Raw genomic sequence first — 21681 nt, 5'->3', positions numbered from 1 at the left:
ATTAAATTCAAATCACCAATCAACTTATTAATATTTTGTAAACAATTTACTAATTGTTGAAGATTCTATTGAAAATAATTATAAGAAACTTTTTACTCAGGTAAAGATGAACTTGATTAGCTTTATTATATTGAATTTGAATTCAAGTTTAAGTCACGATTCTGAATTGAACATGATGATGATGATTCAGAATCAGTTCATTAATTCAGATAATATTTATCAAGTGATAGTTATAGTAAATATATTTACTTGACTGAACTTAAATCAATCCCTGGTAACACAATCAATGGATTGAAAATCTTATATACCATCAAATGTACATTGAGTTTCCTGGAATCCTGATTCTCAGAGGTTCATGGTGATTGGTTTCTAATTCAATCACAAATATTAATATTACATAATCATGTTGAAAATAAATCTTTCTGATAACTTGTCGATTGAAAATGTTAATATTTATTGAACCATTTACAGGATGAAAGAAGCATGAGAAAAATTTAGGTCACAAGTTATTTGTTTATACTCATATAAATTCAGAATCATCATGATAATATCCACAAATCTGATTCCCTTCATGAACATTGTTTTCTATCATGATAAAAGTTAATGATAGGTTAGTATAAATATTATCATCTTTCGGAATTACAACAATTTACACAAACAGAGAAACAATCGATACAAAGATCAATCGAGTTATCATATTATCGGATCAGAACTTTTTTTTATTCTTCATCTTTCCCTGGGAGTGAAAAGTTTCCTCATGATCGTTTCATCCACTAATCCAGTCCATCAAGATTTAATCATGAATAAATACAAATTCTGCTCGATGACATCTCAATCATATGGAAGTTTATTTACATTTGCAAGTTTCAAATCCTAAAATTCACCATGAAATGTTCATTGATTATTTCTATTGGTGAAATTTTCACCCAAGTTGAAGATAGTAAATAATATTACTGAGAAAGTGAAGAGGAAAAACTTTCATGATTATTTCAGGTTCTTATCATTATAAGAGAGAGTTAATTACACTTTGGATATCGTGATTACCGATTAATTGGGTTATTAGATTTTCTCATTGCTGATTAAAAGTGACAAGTTCAATCGGTTAATCTGATCATCTTTTGACGTGGTTAATCATCATCACCATCACCATCATGAACATGATAACGATAATGATTGGAAACGATTAAATTGTCATCGACAGTAAATTATTATCCTTGAAATAATAGTATCATGTTGATGATTATTATTGATAAATATTCAATCATCTCAATTAACCAATAGTAATACACTTGCATCAATTATAATTGTAATATCAGAGACTAAATTAAGATTCTGATTCAGTTATCGGGGGAAAAAAAGTTCAGTGGCTTGATATTTATACTTTTATATATATAAAAAGTTATTTTCAATTCCAATGAATGGTAATGTATTAAATGGATCAATTCCCATGATAAAATAATGGGAATGATAATTTTATATCTTTAATCATAATAGTGATCAATGTAATCAAGTAACAGTACAATGAGTCTGTAATTGAATCCTCTGTGTGTCATGGTGAAACTTCAAGTGGGAATAGGTCAAGAAGAAATTGATTCTCATCATGAATCAAGATGATTTCTGATTCTGATGATGATTCAGTCCAATTCTGTTACATGAAATATATATTGTGTATACACTTATCGGGTATGGTTGGTAAATTGAGATATCAATTGTTATCACTATTAAGGTAACAATATCTATGTATTGATAAGATGAATAAAAAGTTATCAGAAACTTATGACCTTAGTGACCGATGTGAGAGTGTTGGTCAGTTCAAGGGTGATAATAACATGATTAGATTCTTGGAAGATGATAAGTATTATGTGTAGAGCATCTCAATTTTCATTCCAATTCATGATTTACTAGGAAAATCAAGGTAATTGTGCTTGTGAAAGTGAGTGTAGGTGTTCATGTTATACCTTGGAAAAGGAAATGTATCAAAATATTATTCAGTTGAAAAGAATATGAAAAAAAAAGTTTTTTCTCTTTTTTCATTTCTAACAAAAAGGGAACGAAAAAAATAACAATTATCATTATCATCTTGCACTTTACCTGATATTGTTATGAAAGGAATTCCCAGTTCACCTGATTGACCATTCTAAAGCTTTGTAACAATATTGATTTATCAGGAAAAGGTAAGATGAGGATGCAACTGACGATGAAAAGGTTAACTAAAGTGAAGAAAAGGAAACCAAAAACTGAGGTAAATGATAACTCACCTTAAGAATTGGAATCAACCTTTACCTCTGACATGTCATTATTATTATATGAAGTCAAGTCACCATGAAAAAAAGGTACTCATAAGATAAGTACATGATATGGATCATCATAACATCATTAAAATATGAGAGTAAAAACATTTTCAGCTCATGGAGATCAAAATATTCAGAAAACTAATTTAGACAAGAAGAAGAAGAAGAAGAAGAAAAAAGTTCTAATATGAGTTTCGATGAAAGTTCAGATTTCAAAAGGAAGAAAAAATTTCCCAGCAAATGATCAGAAACAAAAGACTCATTCTGAAAAGGATAATCTTGAAGAGGAAGATGATGAAGAAAAAAAAATCGTCTAATTAGTTATCATTAGACAGAAGAAAAGTTCTAATGGAAAAGTCAATTCGATAAATACAATCAAAAGAGGAACAACTTGAAATTGTATCTCCTTATTTTCAACAGTAAAGGAACAACTTAAACTTAGCTCTTAGGTCATCATCAGAATCATCAGAATCATCATTAATATTTATTTATATATCACCAGCATCCTCATCATCATCATCTACACTCAGAATTGAGATTGTGAGAGATATTTTTTTTTTGTATCGCAAAGAAAAAAAGTTCAGTTCAAATTCAGACTATTGTTAGATTCATCTAATGATAATGCTGATACTGATTCTGATGGGAACACAAGTAATTACTAACTAACTCGGTCCAATAAGTCAAGTTATCATTATCATCCTTTTGTCATCTTTCATCTTCATCACCAAAACAAACACAACAATCAACTAACAAAATATAAAATCCCGAATCAAAATTAAGTAACTTTTAATGGTTAAAATAGTTGTACAATCATTTATCAACAACAAACCTTAATAAACTAATAACTTACAATCCAATGTAATCACTGATGAAATAATAATGATAATGATAATCATCATCATCATCATCTTAACAGAAAAGTGATAAACATGATCATTCATTGAATATTATTGTTATTTTATTCACAATTACCAGCAATTATTACTTTAATTGTGAGATCTTATAATGTTAATACCAAAATCTTATCAAATTGATTAGTGAAAACATTTACATCCACTATTAGGATAATTCAAGTTAATCTACTTTCTCTTGATAACCAATATAATCTATCATCATTATCCTAGTAAATAATAATAATAATAATCATCATCATGTTGTTCATGATGATAACAGTAAATTAACAAACCATAACAATTACATTTAGAAATGAATGTTAACATTAATAAGAAAGAAATAGTTTTTGTTTTCTTTCAGGTAGTTTACCGTTATTTTTTCATCTCTCACGTCGAGTTGATTGTATTAAATGAAAATCGTTTAATGTTTTAGGTTGAAACTTCATCCATGTTTCATATTATCATGATTCCCTTTACATAATAGCTCACATTTTGGTGTAATCATCATCATTTTCACCATAGTTGTTGATGATGAGATCATTTTTATCATTTCCATCATCATGTTTAATCATCTTCTTTACCTGTTGGTGTTACAGTCTCAATATGATGGATTTCAATTTAAAATTTGCTGTGTTTACATTTGATTAAATCTTAATGATAATGATACTTGAAAGTAGGTCACAATTTTAAGGTTACCAAATTGATTAACTTTCAGTTCAATTTAAATTAACTGGTTAATTGTAACCTTGTTGTTTCATTCATTAATATTTTCTCTTGCTCTTGTTTGGATAAACTTTCAGTTCGAGCTGTTTATTATTCCCATTCATTTATCATGGTAATTTCAAGTTATAATTTAATTTAGATTAAAATTTATCTCGGTTTCTCTGAGCAAATTTAATTTCTAATGAATCTAATTAAATAATTAATTATCTCTATTAGATGGTGAATTGTCGCAATTGGGAACCATTCACAACTAAAGATCAATTTTTCTTCATTTGAAGCCAATTAGTTTTCGCAGAAAAAAAAAATAATCAAATTAAAAGTTTCGAAATGAATAATACTTATTATTATTATGTTCAATTAAGAAAATTAAACCAGCAATTAGTTGGATCATTTCCAATTGTTGACTAATTTGAGTAAAACTTTTTTCAATCATCGACTTTTGAACAGTTCAAATGGAACGAATTTCGAGAAAATTTTTCGTTACAACTTTTTTTTCGCACTTGGTATATTCACTATTGCTTATCCACTGATCCAAATTTACATCTTGATTTCATGAGTTAATCATGTTGGTTAATTTGCTAATTCATATGAATATGAAACAATAATTAGCTTTCCATCATGGTAACATGATGATTCAGTATAATGATGGTAAGTCAATGAACCAGAAAATGATTATTATGAACATTATATTAATGATTGGGGAAAAAAGTTCCAAGTTATTAAAGTGCTGGAAATTGAATCATTGATGAATTTCTGATGGTTAATTCATTATGAATTAACCCTCAACAATTAAATGGTCAGTAAATAAGCAGATTTATTTAGGCAACAGAAAAATTCAACGGTAATTATTATGTTCATCAATAATTATCATCATGTTAATTATTAGCATTGAGATTATATTAATAATTGAACATGATAAAAATTAGATAATTAGGTTAATAGGAGTAAAAAAAGCAATAAATCCTCACAATTAAAATCAGAATTAAAATAAATGCTAACCAAGTTAGTCAATTGGTCAGTTCGGTGATGATTATAAATAGTTGCCCAATCAACAGTCACTTTTTTTCTGACAAGATCCGACGATTTTTTTACTCAAAAATGAATCGGAGAAGCAAAAATTTTTGACAAAACCATCATCGGAACTCTTCCGATTCAAAAAATGAGAAGAAGAAAATTTTCAAATTTCTGGAAGCAAAAAAATGAGAGACTTGTTGTTTAATTTTGGAAATTTGTAACTGATTTAATCGTAGAAAAGTGATTCTTGAGATTTTGATATTGTAACAATTTGAATTTTCATAAAATGAGTTTGGAAAAATATCTTTTTATAAATTGAAAGGCGTAGATTGAGATCATAATCGGGTAAAAATATAATATTGAAATATTTCCTTGAGATTTTCTAACAGATTCCATACAAATTTGGTGAAAAATAGAAAAATAGTAAAATTTGGAGAAGAAGAATTTTTTCATGAGAAAATTATTAGAAAAAGAATCATTTCAGCTTAAATAAGCTATCAATATTCCATTGGAGTGTCACAAGAATCAACTTCCATAGCATCAATCTCAACAGACAAAGATTCTATTTCCTCTTGAATTTTGTCCTCAGAAATAGGATCTGATTCAGTTGATCTAATAGACCAAAAATCATCTTCATAACAATTAAAAGACGGAGAATTTGCAATCATTGATGATGATATTGATGGAGATGGTGATGCTGATTGGCTTGGCGAAAAATTTGAGGCGATAGAAAGATCTTGTTCCATTTGATTATCGCTATTTGAACTTGATTCTTGAGATCCATTATTTGGTGTGTTGATGATTGATGAACTGGGATGAGAAGATCTTGCTCCGCTGGTAGATCAACACTAAAAGAAAATTCAAATTTCACGTGAAATTGACCAGAAAAATTCATTTTTCCTTAGAAAATGTGAAAAACTAAAATTAAAAAATGTAAACAAAAAAGGCTTATCACATCACTGAAAAATTCAACTTACTTGTTTTCGGTTATTTCTTGAATTATATCTATTCGATTTTTATAATTTTGTTGACAAAATGATCTTTGTTGATTGTTTGAAGTAAAATTAAAAATTGAAATGATGAATTCACAAATATAAAAGATGAACTTGAATTATTTCAAATCACAACAAAAGGTAAACAACAAAATGAACAAAAAAGTGGGACAAAAAATTTCTTGCTTTTTGCTTTTTTTCTTAGGCGAAAAGAACTTTTTCATGGAAAAAAGCTAACTGAAAAAGCTATTTTACTCGTGAGCTTATTTGTTTCTGAGAAATTGTTCAACAATTAAGTCTTTGTTACGGTAATGAAAATTGGAACTTTTTATGAAAATAACTTTTTCACGGACTTTTTCTAGTCGTACCAAAGAAATTGAATTGAACTCTTTTTGGACCTCAAAAATATTTTCGAGTTGGAAATTGAAGAATCCAGTTAATCCGCTGAAATTTATATTGACTTTTTTCACTTGAATTTGATGACAACCAAAGTAAATATTATTTTCGGCTGAGAATATAGCTATGATTTTGAAATATTTACTTTCGTTGTCTTTGAAAAAAGAATCATTTCTAGTATGTTTTTTACTGTATGAAATCGTAGAATATCTTTTTCGTTTGAATTTGATTGACTGGTAGTATTCTAGAATTGGAATCCATTCATTTTGAAGATCTTCATTTAATCGTTGAAATTCAGATAGAATTTGTTGTTGTTGTTGTTGTGGAATAAAACTTTTCTGTACCTTTGTGAAGGTAATTTTCTCACTATCACAACCGAAATATCTTTTTTCATTTTGAGTAAGATTCCATTCTGACAATATCGATGTTTTGTAGGCTTGATATTGAAAATCATTCATGAAAAATCGAACAAGCGAAGGTCCAGGGTTAGAAAATCGATGTACTTTTCTTTTCAAATCTCCCATATGATCCTCCAAAGGATAAGATGATACATTGGAATTAGGTCCCAAATCACTGTACGAACTTGCGATGTGTGACAAAATGTGCAGATTGTAAGATAAAAAACGAGAACCATATAAAGATGCACATCCGTGTTGAAATTCTTCCACCAAATTGATCAACTCATTTTCAACTGAATCAGATCCAATTCCAATGTGTGACAGATAATAGATTCTTGATAAAGTTAGAATATTATTTAATACTGATGTTTTCAATAATCCTCTGGTAGTTGAATAAAAAAAGTAGCACAAGAATGAGTCAAACTCATTACTCTTCCAGTATTTGATGAAAGATAAATCTCGCGGAGCTCGAATTAATTCACTTGTTACAGAAATTGATTTGAGTCTTTGACTCAATTCTTTTTTGAAGAGATTATGATCTATTCTTTTTTCAAAAACACTTGGAACATCGTTAGTGAGAAAACACTTCATCATGAGATTCCGAAAAACACCCAGACTAATGCTATGCATTGGCTCCACTGCGGTACCAGAAACAATATCAAAATCATCTAATTGGAGTAAAGGTGATATTCCATTTAATCCTTGAAATCTTGGGTTCAATCGAATAAGATCATTGTTTCTATCGTTCAAATTTTGAGATAGAAATTGACGAAATTCTAAGAAATCCTGTTTAGTTCTCCGTAGATCATTCAGCTCTTCAAGTGTTTGATTAGGGTATAGACGAGCCCCGTTGATGGTTGAAGCTTGAATAAGACACCAATCACACCCATGTGTGTGATTATATTGTTTTACTGCTCTGAGATAAGATCTCATTGGAGCATCAGCTACAAGAGAGATCAAATGAAAAGTGGAAGAGAATCCTTTTCCTGACACAGATTCCCAAATTATCGGATTCTTAGAAAGATAATCCAGCTCTGCACAAATAGGCCCGAGAAAGCATTCAACTGGTGGCTTATGCTTTCCAAGAAAAAGCCCGACCAAGAAGAAAAATTTTCTTCGATATTGAGGTTTTATCTCATTAATGGAAATAAATATTGGGAAAATTTTTTCACTTGATGACTTGAAAGTAGAAATTTCATCTGCATGTAATGTTAATGTTAGTTTGTTATTGTCTTGAGCAGAACTTGATTTAACTTTCTTGGCTTGTTGACTCGCACAAATATCTTTTTCTACATTTTCATCCAACCAAAATGAATCAGGAAGCAAAGGTAACACCTTTTCGAGTTGTCCTTTCAGAGGTAGATGAAAAAAATATCTATCATATTTGATCGTAACTGGAATTAAATCACCATCACATTGAAAAGATTCATACGAATTATTATCTCCTGAATAAGGTCCATGTGAATGGTTATTTTCACAGAGAATATATATATTTGTTTCAATTTCTTTCGCTTTGGAATCCCAATAATAGCGTAAGCTCGGCAATTGATTGAAATTATCACCTGAAAATCTTTTTAACCAACAATTGAATAGATTAACAGCTAATCCGGTGGATCTTAAATTTAGACCATGTGACAAAAGAGCCGAGAAAATTATCTTTGCATAAGTTTTTTTGTCTGGATTTTTACCCAAGATACGATTAACATCACTTTCAGAAACACTTGTTGAGCTCGATGAGGAGGAAAAGGAAGAACTATTAACTGAAACATTTGAAGAAGAACCGATTGAAGAATCAAAATGATTTGGGTCACGTTCAGGAAGATTATAAATATAAAGACGTTGTTGATAGTTGTGTTTGAATCGATTCAAGCGATGATTATTTCTTGAATTAATCATAATTGCTTGGAAAAAACAAAACAAAAGTATAATAAAAAAATTTAAAGAAGAAAAGCTAAACAATTAGCTTTAATAGCCAAAAAGTTCTTTTTGGAGAACAAATAAAAAATTCTTTTCTAAAATAAACAAACACATGTTTTTTTCGTTGCTAAGGAAGCGTTGCCACGGAAATAAGATAAAGTCTTTGATTTGACCAATCAGAATAAAGAGAACTTTATCTCTAAATTCAATTTCCTTTTTTGATAAAAAAGATTACTTTTTACATGTGGATGATTCTCAATTTTAGTTATATATTTGTATACATTTTATGGATGTAAAAAGGAAAAAATATTCAATTAAACTCGTTAAATCGGTCGGTCAAAGGAAAAATAATATTGTCTACGATCAGTGTTCGCTTTTTGGCTGTTATTTTCAATTGAAAATGAATGAAATCTTACTCATCGCTTTGGTGCGAGTTAAATATTCACAAGAAAAAGAGGAAATTGTGCCTGTTTGCTTCAAGTATGAGAAAGACAAACTTCCTGAAGGTGTAAAGCTTAACACTTTCAATTCATCCAATTTGATTCATATCAATATCTCGGGATGTGATCAATTTATTGCCATGATTGTCTCAAGCGGAGGTAAGTCAAATTTTATCTTATTCCCTGTTCATTTTTTAATATTTTTCTCTTTTCTTCATCAGAGGATTCAAAAGATCTAAGTGAAAATTATAAGATATTTGTCAAGCGACAAAAACTTAAAAATTTACAAGCAAAAACAGTGAATTTGATCGCCATGGATCAATTAGAAATCGCTCAAGCTAAAGCCAGAGGAATGCCGAGTATTGAAAAGGTAGATTTTGACAAAATTCTACATGCTATTGAAAGTTTAAAGACAAAAAATCGCCGGGAAAAAACTGATATTTCTACCTCAATCACTGATGAGCCATCAACAAGTGACTTTCCAACCACTTCTGGATTTTCAAAGTCGAAAGCTGGAGATGCAAGTCGAGATGAATCTCAAAGTTCATGGAAGGAACATCAAAGTGTGGACATGGACAAAGATAATCAGCTGATCATCGATCAGTCAGGATTGAATTTGGATAATTTACGAAAAGCAGCTGAAGATTGTTTACCATCAATGAGAAAATTCGCTTCTGAAGTTGTTAAGGCAATTGAATTTTTATCAAAGAAAATCGAAAATAATCTTATTGATTTGAATCCTGTCATTCCACCGAATAAGATTGTGGGCGGTGATGAATTCAGACCTGTTAGATTCTTGTCAACTGTAGATAATACTTATCATAAAAATTCAGTTACATATGTTGAAGGTATTTTACCTTTGTCTTCGAAAAAGTATCGAAAAGCTTTGAAATATGCTGCAAATTCTGATGATCTCGAGCCAGCAACTATACTAAAAAGTATTATAAAATACGCTTTTCCGAAACATTGGTTGGTTAATGTTACGTTAAAAGGGTCAGCTGGAAAAATATCTCTTCTAAATCTTTGGAACTACCGTGATCCTTTGGCTAATCCATGTGCAGCTCCGTTTGATGATGGTCTTGGTGAATCGAGATTAAGAGCTTTAATCGGTAAGTTTGACATAATTTCTCTTAATCCGATAATGATTTTTTTAAATCTTATTCACATGATAAAGATCATGTCGTTAGGAAATCGAAACGGACATCATACGATAAAACTCTGGAAAAAAGTATCATTGGATCACTTTCTAAATCAATTCACTATGAACGGACTAAAGTTGACCCACCAAAGAAATCTAAACCGAAAAGCTTTTTGGATTTTTTCACAACTTCGGATTCAGAAGAATCTGATTCTCATCCTTCCGATCAATCATATCGCCCAAATCAGAGAAAAAAGATATCACTCAGAAGCCGAAGTGAGCCATCGAAAAAAGATCATTCATCCGAATGTGATGATGATGATGAATCATTTTCCTTAGCTGATGATGTTCCGGTAATAGATCTTGAGCAATCATCAATGGCAAATATCTCAGCAGTAAAAACTATTAATCTGGGAGTCAGTTCTGACGGTGAAGATAGTTTGGCTAGGAATCCACTCGTTGACGATGATTTTGACCCTGACGATAATATCGAATTGACACTTACTGCGAGTGAAAATGATCAGTTGACTATCAACGCTGATACTTTCGCTGAAGTTGATAAAAATGCTGATCAAACAGACAATCCAAATGATGTAAATTCGGAAGAAGCTGTTTTTACCGAAAAAGATCAAATTCAAAATTTAGATACAGCTCATTCTACAGAATTTGACGAGAATCTCAGTGAATTAAACGAAGATCTGAATCTCGCTATTGGGTCAGAAGTCACAATTGAGATTTCCAATAGAGAAGAAACATCTCTTGTTCAAAATGTGTCTGTTACTGGTGAAGCTGATAAAGATCTTGATAATTCTACCATCAACTCATTTGAAGACTCTGGTGTCATGGATCTTTCTTCTGATACAATGGAATCAACTAGTCAACCTGTGAAAAGAAATCGTCGAACGATATCTAACTACTTTCCAAGAGTAAGCAAAAGACCACGAATCTCCAGCCCTACCTCTGATAAAGATGAAAATTCATGTAGAATGTCTTCAATTGTTCAGAAAGATCTCACTTCCGAGTCGGAAACCGAAAAGGAATCCGGAAATAAAAATCAAGATGATGAAAGAGAAGAGGAATCTGGAGATGATTTGACTGAGGAAGATAAGGCAAAACTTTCAAGTTATTTCAAGTCAATTGGAAAGAAAAAGTTACCTAAGCTTCTTGATTTACTAAAAAATGACCAATAGGAAAAGGTATTTGATTTTGGAATCAATTCTTTTTTCCCCCGTACAAATTTTTCTTCTTTTGATTGGCAAGTGAAAAATCAAATCAATTTATATTTACCTTTATCAGGTATCATCTGATCTCAGTAATTTTTCTTTTTCTAAGATTTCCACAAATTAAGTCTTGAATGACTTTGACAATTTTCCCTTTAGATGCAAAACTGCTCTGAAATTTTTCAAGAAATTTTTTCTTTATTTTTCTACTTTGATTTTTTTCCCTCAATTTTTCTTATTTGTGTGGTAATCTCAATTTTGAATTTGATTTGAATCAATTATTTCTCCATTTACCAGGAGCTCTTTTGAAATAAATATCTTTCCAATCTTATTTCTACAATATTGTGATTTTGTTTTCAAAAAAGTGTAACTAAATTTAAGGATGAGAAAATCGAAAGTTCTCCAATATTCTGTTACTAAACCTCTTCATCCAAATAGAAACAAGAAACCCAAATTATCTGATTCTGTTCTGAGCTCTTCCCAATCCAACAAATCTACCCAAGGATCATCATCAACCCAAGGATTATCATCAACAGTGAAAAGTTCATTCAAATGCTCACCTTCAACTTCGTCTATTTTATCCAGTTCGGGATACAGTGATTCATTTTCTTCTCGAAAAGAATCTTTGCTTAGTGAAAAACGATCAAATTCTGCTGAAACAATAATCTCTGAAAAGCACGAGGAGAACGAAGAGATCGAATTAAGTGAGAAAAATCAACCTGAGTTTATCCACGCTGTCTTCATGCCGCTGCTACTTGATCATAGTTTGAAACAAATCAAACAACCGATTTTGATAAAGATCCGGGAAAGTCAATTCATAGATTTTGGTTTTGATTTACCTTTCAATGATTATTTTGATTTCTCATCTAATTTGTTTGAAGTTGAATTTGGTAAATTCAAACTTTCAGGACCAATTATAGCTACTGGAGGTAAGTTCTCAAAATATCTTTTCTGGTTTTCAGGATAAGAATCTAATCCATGGCTAATTTTTTCTCTAGAAACGCCTCAAAAATTGAAAGTGTGTCTTACCAAGTGTATTGAAAAAAATCCAAACTGGAATCATTGTGAAAAAATGATAGGAAATTCTAAATTATTTAAAGAGCTCAAACATGTTCCACTTGTGAAAAGAAATCAGTGTCCCAAGCAAAAAATAATAAGTTCTAATGATTTCGAATGTTTGAAAAATTTCATAGAGAATTTAGTCGCTGAACGTGATGAACCCGAAGAAAAAGATTATAATACTATCAAAGCCCAAGTACAAAAGGAAGATCTGATTGTTGACCGGATGAAAACCTTAGAAAAGAAACAAAGAAAAGACGGCAAAAAGACAATCGAGATGATTCCTCGAGAAAAAATTCAATTAGTGAAACTCACCATCGACCAAAAAGTGCATCGGAAAAAGATATCATTTTTGCGAGGATACAAGAGAAAATTTCACTTTGTAATGAACGAAAGCCCAATTTGGCCAAATGTGATACAATCAGTCTAATGGTTTCAGATATAACTGATATTCTTAAAGATTTGTATCTTATTCTATCAGAAAAAGAGATTTCGGCCAGAGAGATAATGATCAAGATACCAGAGGAAGATGAAACATATAAAATTGAACAAGCAAATCGAATATTCATCGAGGGCTTGATACAGTTTGAATTGGATAAATATCAAGAAGCTGTATCCAGAGCGAAAACAAAAGTTCCTTTCTCTTTTGCTTATCAACTGGTCAGCGTTTGTTTTCCTGAACAATATTTTAAAAATGTCACGTTCGGAAAAAAATATTATAAAGAAAATGAACTTCAAGATTTTTTGAAAATGATCAAATCTGAACAAGTAACAGAAAAATTTCCGTTGTGTTTTGTATGGGGTTTCAAAGATCCTTTTGGTAAGCCTTTTCAAGGCAAATTTGATTCAACAAGAGGCTATGAACGCGTCAAAGCTTTTGTTGGTTAGTAGAATTATTTGAATAAAACTTTTTTTCCATTTAAATCCAGCAGAAAAAATTCTAATAAAATCAATATCTATTTCAGTTCACATATTTAGAAAAGCTAAAATCTTCGAATATAATGATGATCTAGAGAAAGAGGTCCGAATAAGAATAGGAAAAGAGCTTTGTGCAAAGAACTCAGCCTCACGAAAAAGACAAACACCAATAGATCTTGATTCTGATGAAAACAATTCAATGGAAGAGAATCAAGAAAGCAATGGAAAAGAATCTTCTTCATCGATATGGAATTCTAGATGTTTTTCTTAAATTATTAAATTTTTTGACAAAGATACCAATAAATCTTCATATGAATCTATAAATCAATTGTTTCCGAATTTTGAATTTTTTTTCTCATTTTTTGCGAATCAAAAACGTTCAAAAACCTTCAGATTCAAAATTGAATCGGATTGGTTATTACGGATTGCTTTTTGATTCATTTTTGAATCGGAACTGTTGATTGGGTGACCTTGATCTAGTATCTGGAGTTATGGTCCGGTGATTTAAATCATTTCATGGTGATTGTTTTATTTTCATGAATTAACCTTGATTCTTATGAGGATTAATTATCACTCCCTGTGAATCCAAGTATTGCTCTGATGACAATTAACAGATTTCACTCAATAACCTTAATTGTAACCCAGACAATTCATACTAACTAAGGGTTAACAAGGTTAAACAATCAAGACATTTCCACTAATTGTTTACATTCTGCTCCTGATTAAGACTGTAATTAAGCTTGATTGCCATAAATGATCATTAATTATTCATGTTGCACACAACAATCAGCAATGTTTCATTTGATTTGATTTTCAGTGATTGAAATTCAATAAATTTTTCATTTTCACTTCATTTTTAAGGTGAAAAAAAACCTTTTCAATTGAATATATAAAATTCAATGATAAACTGGTACTCCGATCAAATTGTTCAGCTTGTAATCAAATTAATTTGATTGTTACTCATTGGAAAATGAAAATAAAATCTTATCAATAGTGAACATGAACAAAGAGAAAAGGTTTTTTGATATTTTCACTCCCCTCATCATTTCCTTATCCTGTTCATCTTTATAATAGTATGAGAATGGATTGTAAGTGATGAAAGATGATAATGATGAAGATGAAGATGAAGGATGAAAATCAGTCTACGTATTATAACAAATAATGCAATCTTTGCATTCTCAATAAAAGGTTATCGAAATGCATCTTCTTTGATTATCAATACCACTTTTATCCTCTTCATCTTCATCTTCATCTTCCTCATCCTTATCTTCATCATTCTCAGCGTTTTCACCATTTCCTCTTCCCTGTTATTTGGTTTCTCTTGAGCATCATCAATATTGACACAGAATATAATCCACTTTTCAATTATCTCTCTCTCCCTTTTTATCCTTGTGAAGCATTTTCATCATCATTGTCATCTAAATTAATGAATGAAAAAAAGGTGAACTTTATGAAGACAAAAAAGTAATATTCAACTTGAGAACTCTGGACTTGATAAGATTTGCGAATCATTGGAATCAAAAAAAAAGAAAAGAAAAAATCTCCAACTTTTCCATCATTTTCCTCTCCATCTCTTTCTTATCATTATTATTGATTCTTTGATAGATGATGGAGTTGATTGTATTCTGATGTTGACATTAATGCCGTTAGAATGATGAAAATCTATATAATAATAATAATAATATCACACTTCCCACTCCACCCTCAACCTCACCCAACTCAAGTCTCTTGTCTACCTTTGTTACTACAATAATATAACATTGATATAACTTTTTTTTCTCTCTCCATGTCCAAGTAATATAATATTATTATCATAATAGTAACGATATTTAATGTTATCCCAATCATCATGAAAAAAGTTTCAATCAAATCACAAAAGAAGCAGAAAAAAATATCAAACTTATTTAAGGAGCATGATGATCACTCATCATCATCATCATCATCATCAACACCATCATGGTGATAATTTTAGTTCCTTCTCAATTTTATTCTTCTCTCTCTGAATACATGATCATCCATGGAGACTCTGAATATATCTACAGAATATAATATAACCATTCAGAGTGATATTGTTACGGTTGACCAAGATCCTTGAACTTTATCACAGTTTTTTGGTTCACTCTTTCACTTGCACCCCTTTGATATCATTAAAACCTCACTCGTGCGAGACATAAATAGACACACAAAGTTCAGTCTCAGCATGAAGATTCACCATGAACAAAAAGATGAATCCATAATATGATCACAAATATATTTCCATACTGATAAATGGACACTAGAAAAATGTAAACTGACCATTAGAAATGCTCAAGTATTGAGTGTGTTGTATATATATTTTTGTCAACCTTTTAAATCAGATTTGGTTAGGGTTAACTAAATATCATGATAATGGTCATCATCATGATAACAATAAGTAAATAAACATGTCCACTGATTCAGTGGACATGAGTTATTATTTATTGTCACTTGAATGATTATTTTCAGGTAACTGATGGTGAAAAAAATATACAATAAATTGTTCAAGGTGATGGTTTCAACTCTCAGGGATGAAAATCATCATGATAACTTTTTTTCTGTGGAGAAATAAAATTTTCAATCCTTTGAATTTCAATGTACCTTTAGACTGACCAAATCATCATATTTAATGGACATTTCAAAATCAACTGAGCAGTTATGATGGTAAATTAAATTATCGATTACTATGAATCAAGACCATTCAGATAATATACCAAAATATTAAATGAATTATAATCATTAGTGTTGTTTTTTTAGTCTATTTGATTTACCTTGGGGCATTTTTTTTACCATTTCATTGTTTACCTGGACATTGAATACTTGTTGTAATGGTCAAGAGTAAGAAAAAGACATTGAATAGCAAAAAAAAAACTCTAGATGACCTGAGGCTACTTTCGATGACCATCATCAAGGATGAAAACGATATACATGATCAGATATATTTCTCATAATTTCATGAGTTTTCATCATGTTTACTTTAATATCATTATCTCATATTATCTTAATATTAATTGTTAATATTCACCAGCGGGTGATTGGAGGTCAACACTGGTGAAAGTGGTCAAGAATTAGAAATATTTTTTTCTTTTCTCTCAAAATTATGAATCATGTATGAATATCTAAATAGTAATTGGACTTACCATCTAAATCAATGTCGTAAACTGCATGAGCTGCAGTTGAATCAATGGAAGCTCGAGCTGAAGGTGACCTTGAATAGGCCAATAGTTCACCATATGATGATCGGGTCGGTGAAGGGGCAACAGTGGCCCCAGTTAAACAGGTCCCATTTATACGAGAAGCATCAAAACTGTACACATCAAACGAGGACGGGTTAATACCACCATAGTTACCATGATGGCCTAAGACACTCGAACCGCCTCCACCTGCCCCTGGACCATTAGTTGGTCCAGTTCGCCCTCCACCAGCCACCGTTGTTGTATCATCATCTTTAGATCCTGATGTTGGTGGGGTAAGGAAACGTTGCTTAGTTAAACTATGTAATGCACCGGAAATTGATGATATTCGAGGTCGGAAGTAGCCAATGTGAGGTCGATTATCATTACTATCAGTTTCCGTTCCAAAAGCTTTCCACATGATAGTAAATGATATTCACACCAATCAGAATAAAATCTATTGATGAATTTGAAAATCGAGTTTCAATTCGACCAAAATGTTCAGTTAATTGTTCATCATTAAAGATGAACCAAATTTAATCACTTTATATATATAAATTAACTAATGAACAGTTAACAGTGGGATCTGGCAATTTCCTTTTGAGTTAATTACTTACAATTAAGGATAATAAAAACACTTTGATCTTAATAATCTTATATTTTAATCCTCTGGTTGTTTTAACAGACAAATTAACTTTTTTAATTGTTGAGTGTTAGTTGTTTTATCAATTAACATAATGATTTAGTTTATATAACTTGATTTAGATTCAAAATTTACTGAGCAAAAAAAAACAAAATCATATAATTGGATTGATTTATAAATTTACCTGTTTTTTCATTTAATTTTTCTAGTTAATTGTATTATCACTAATTAAAGATAATTATAAGATGTTGATTGGGAATATTTTTTAAGGTAAAAAATTAGCAATTAGTTTTATCGTCATGATGATTGACATTGTTGTTGTCGGTGTTGGAGATGAAGGTGGTTAATGTTATGATGAGATTATGATATAATTCATTTTTGATTAACTTTCGGTTGATTGTTGATTGTAATTGATTGTTGGTGACAGTGTTTGTCTTGTTACTCTTGATGAATATAAAAAGTAATATAAGGCTCGATTTGCCTTCAAGGTGATAACCAGAGTGTTAACTTTCCGAATCCACCATTTTACTGGTAAACTCATTTTCCTCTTCACATCTACACCACATCAACACATGAATACACCAAATGGTAAACCCAAAAACACCAGAAAAAAAGATGAATTAAAACATAACCAAAAGAAGGAAAGAAAAATTGAAAATATTAGAAAATAAAGGAAAAGAGAATCGATTTCTTATTGATGATGATATTTATCTGAATTTCGGGTTTGTTGTTGTTTTTGTTCAACTGAGAAGATGATGAGGATGAAGAAGAAGAAGAAGAAGAAGAAGATGGAACGGATGTGCAATATTGTTGTTGTTCTCGTTTCATAACACATGCTTCAACTACTCAAGGAAAATAAAGATTATGGTGATAACGATGATGAGAGGATGAGGATGAGGATGACAACAAGAAAGGGAAAATATAACTGAACAGCACAAGAATATGTTACTAAATTGTTATGGTTGTTGTTGTTGGTTGGGTGTGAGAAAATTCAATTGATCAAGATGAAGATGAAAAGAGAAGATGGAAATGGGAGAATGGGGAGAAACACAGCAGAGAGAGAGAGAGAGTAGAAATTGCTATACTCAGCATCATCAGAGAATCATGATTGAGCATGATAGTCACAGAGTATTGAGTAAGTTGAGTTCCATCATGTGATGGGTTAGAAAGGAGAGAAAGAGAATGACGAAGAGATGAAGGAGAGAGAGAGAGAGAGACTGGGAGAGGATGATAACTGCTAGAGAATCGACTGGGAGTGAGATTAAATTCTGGGGAGTGAAATAGTTGGGGTTGAGTTGTTGGGTTTAATGGTTGAGTAAAAGATGCGTAGTGAGGGAGAAAAATATTCAAAAGGAAGATGAAGATGATGAAAAGAAAGAGGGAAAAGTTTATCTCATCTTCCTTGGAGGTTACATCTTAGTTTTCTGATTGATGTCAATGAAAAAGAGGAAAAAAATTGTTCTATTTGTTTTAACTTGATTTTCATTCATTTGTGTCTCACGATTTTACAACAATCGTTTATCTTACTTTTCATTAATATTAAACTTACGATTATTAACTAACTCTAATTGTAATTAAATTAATTATTTCTTCTACAGTGGCTGTAATAGACTCATTAAATCACATAAAGTAATTTAACAATTATCATTCCAATTACAATACAATGTAACAAATTTGTAACAGTTTTATCAGCATTTTTAATTGTTCACTTTTATTCAGCTTAATTGTTGATAATTAACATTGGAATCGTAAGTGTAATGTTAATCACAGTTTATCTCATCAATCAAGGTTACAATTAGTTAATTGTTGTTGAAATTTGCCACATAAGAGACCTAAAAACAAAATAAATATAGTTTTTCATCTTAATTATGATAACAATTAAATCTAATTCGTTTACAAATTGAAAAGTCTTGTAAGTCTCATCAATTTTTTTCATTCATTTTTCACTAATTAATCAATTAATGATTGTTTTCAATCAGAATCAAGGTTTCTAATTATATATTGAACCGATGTGATTGAATTTTTGAGTGGAAAATAAATTTTTTGATAATTTAAGAGATGATGATAATTATATGATATAACTGGTTAATGATCAAAATGGTTTTCATATGATTAAAATACTGATTAAATTAAACTACACCCATAATGATCTGATTAATTTGCTGTTTCTATTATTATCATCAGCAATCATGTTCATCTTTAATAATAAATTGATGAAAAATCTGATGATTGAACATCTCATCATCTAAATTATCCCCTGAACTCCCATGAACAATTTATGGATCAACATTATCACCACAAATTCATAAATACCAAGGAAAAAATTTTGAATCCGATTGAACAAATGAACTTTTTTCTTAGGCGTTGCCTCTCAGTCAATAATTTAAAAGATAATCCCATGGATCATCTGACTGATTGTCTCGAAGAGAATTCAGATTGAATATTTCATCTTATCAATTCCTTTAATTAATCCACAAGAAAAGAATTAATTTGATAGCGAAAGACAATTTCCTCCAAGGACGAAAACTAATCAAAGATTAAGCTCAGAAATTTCAATCTTCCTTTTCAATTTGATTCGATTGGAGTTTTTTTTTCTTCTTTTTTTCTTATTTTGTTCTTACGACTGATCTGATTTTATCTCCATCATGGTTAGAGATTCTGGTTTCATAGTTAATCTATTTGATTAGATTAATAGTTTGAAAGGTAATAACAAAGTTTCAGGATGAAGAGTAAAACAAAATCTAAATTGGATTCAATGTGTTTACTCATTGATTGAAAACCTTTTCCTTGATACTTTTGGGATTGTAACGGTTTCTGTTAATCATTAACCTAAAACCAAATGATACAATTTGATTAACTGTTCAAATTAACTCTAACAATTTACTAATCATAAAAACCTACAAAGCTAATCCTTAACAATTAATCTGCTCGTAAGGTAAAACAGAAAACAATTTGCTATAAATGTGTAAACATTTAAAGTGATTGGATGATTAAATTAATTTATCTCTATTTATTTATTATCAGACACAATTAAGCTTGATTATAATTTATAATTTATCCTTTTCCATTACTTGATTGTTATCAGACAGACTTAATTGTCATCATATTTCCTGTTTCCGGATTTTTCCTTCAATTGTTATCGTTATTATTACATAAATTTGCTCCAATTGTTTTTAACCTGAACAATTAGTACAACGTGATCAAATTACAATGGTTCAACAATTAACTAATTTTATTCTTAATCATTATAATGAAACATTTTGCTTCATGATACAAAATTAACTATTTCCGTCTTTGAAATTAATTAAATGATAGTTAATATGTTACCAAGAACAATTAGTTTTCATCTCAGTGAATCTGAGATTTAAGTTAATTTGATTGATACAATAATTAATTTATGAATTCATTTGATGAGTTGAAGTAAATTAAAGTTGAAATTTTAATACAATTCAATCGTGATTCATGATAATCAGATTATTTCATTGAAAGTATAATATTATCAACAAATCATGTTGGTCAGTGGTCAGTTTTTGACCAACAATTAATCCTTGATTGCTTGATTCATGATCTATTGGCAATTTCATGATAGTTATAATCAAGAGGAAACAAGAAATTAAATTGATGATAAACCTTATGGATTAAATTGATTTGTGATTAATATAACAACAGGGCTAAAGTGATATGAAAAATTTACACCATGAAATTGTAACAAAGTATCATGAGCATCAGGAAATATGATCAGGATAATAACTGAATTTTTGGTTCGGGATGAAAAACGTTTTTCATGTGAAACCATTTCCAATTTAAAAACATACAAACAACTAGATGAAGATGATAACATGATGATTATGGATGATAACAAGCTACTCGATAATCCTTTGGGAATTTGTAAGATTGATTATCTACATAACATGAGATTCATGAGAATCGTGATAAAGTTGATTCTATTTTCTCATTCATGTTACTTGTTTCTCTTTCAATTCTCAGCTTCGTTGGCTTAATTTTCATTAACTTTCATGTCAGTTTAAATTCAGTTGAAAGTTAAGCTTGAATTTCATGAGATATTTACATGTAGATGATATGTATGTATAAATAATGTGATTCCATGAATTGTGAACATTCATGAAAATGATGATGAACGTTGAAAGTAAATGATTTACATTGAGAACAGTTAAAGTTTCATATTATCATAAATGAATTTCCAATTAGTTTTCTCAGTTTACCTTTCGATTTATTTTCAATGATCATTCAATTTCTATAGAAATTTTCATCCATGGTAATCAAGAAATAAACACAACTCAAAATGATGAAATTTAAATTTCCAATATAATAATCAGTTAAATTGAAATTTCTCCAAGTCAACAATTAAAAACTTTTCTATTCTCAATAAATTATAATCTTCGCCTTTCATTGTTTCCTCTTTTCGACACAACAGATGGCGACACATTCGC

At 30.1% G+C, this 21681-nt stretch overlaps 1 protein-coding gene across 1 annotated transcript in view; it reads right to left on the bottom strand.

Moving 5' to 3' along the window:
* The window catches only part of LOC128392971 (putative thiamine transporter SLC35F3), a 31107-nt gene extending 12879 nt beyond the window's left edge, over positions 1-18228 (bottom strand). The window contains 1 exon segment of the mRNA XM_053353069.1: positions 16555-18228. Coding sequence (XP_053209044.1) covers positions 16555-17008 — 454 coding nt within the window. The 5' untranslated portion in view covers positions 17009-18228.
* Positions 18229-21681: the final 3453 nt, after the last annotated feature.

Source organism: Panonychus citri, unplaced genomic scaffold (genome assembly GCF_014898815.1).
Source record: "Panonychus citri isolate SS breed McGregor unplaced genomic scaffold, ASM1489881v1 Contig00011, whole genome shotgun sequence".
Lineage (NCBI taxonomy): Eukaryota > Metazoa > Arthropoda > Arachnida > Trombidiformes > Tetranychidae > Panonychus > Panonychus citri.
The sequence above is the reverse complement of the archived record's forward strand: the minus strand, read 5'-3'. Positions and strand labels throughout refer to the sequence as shown.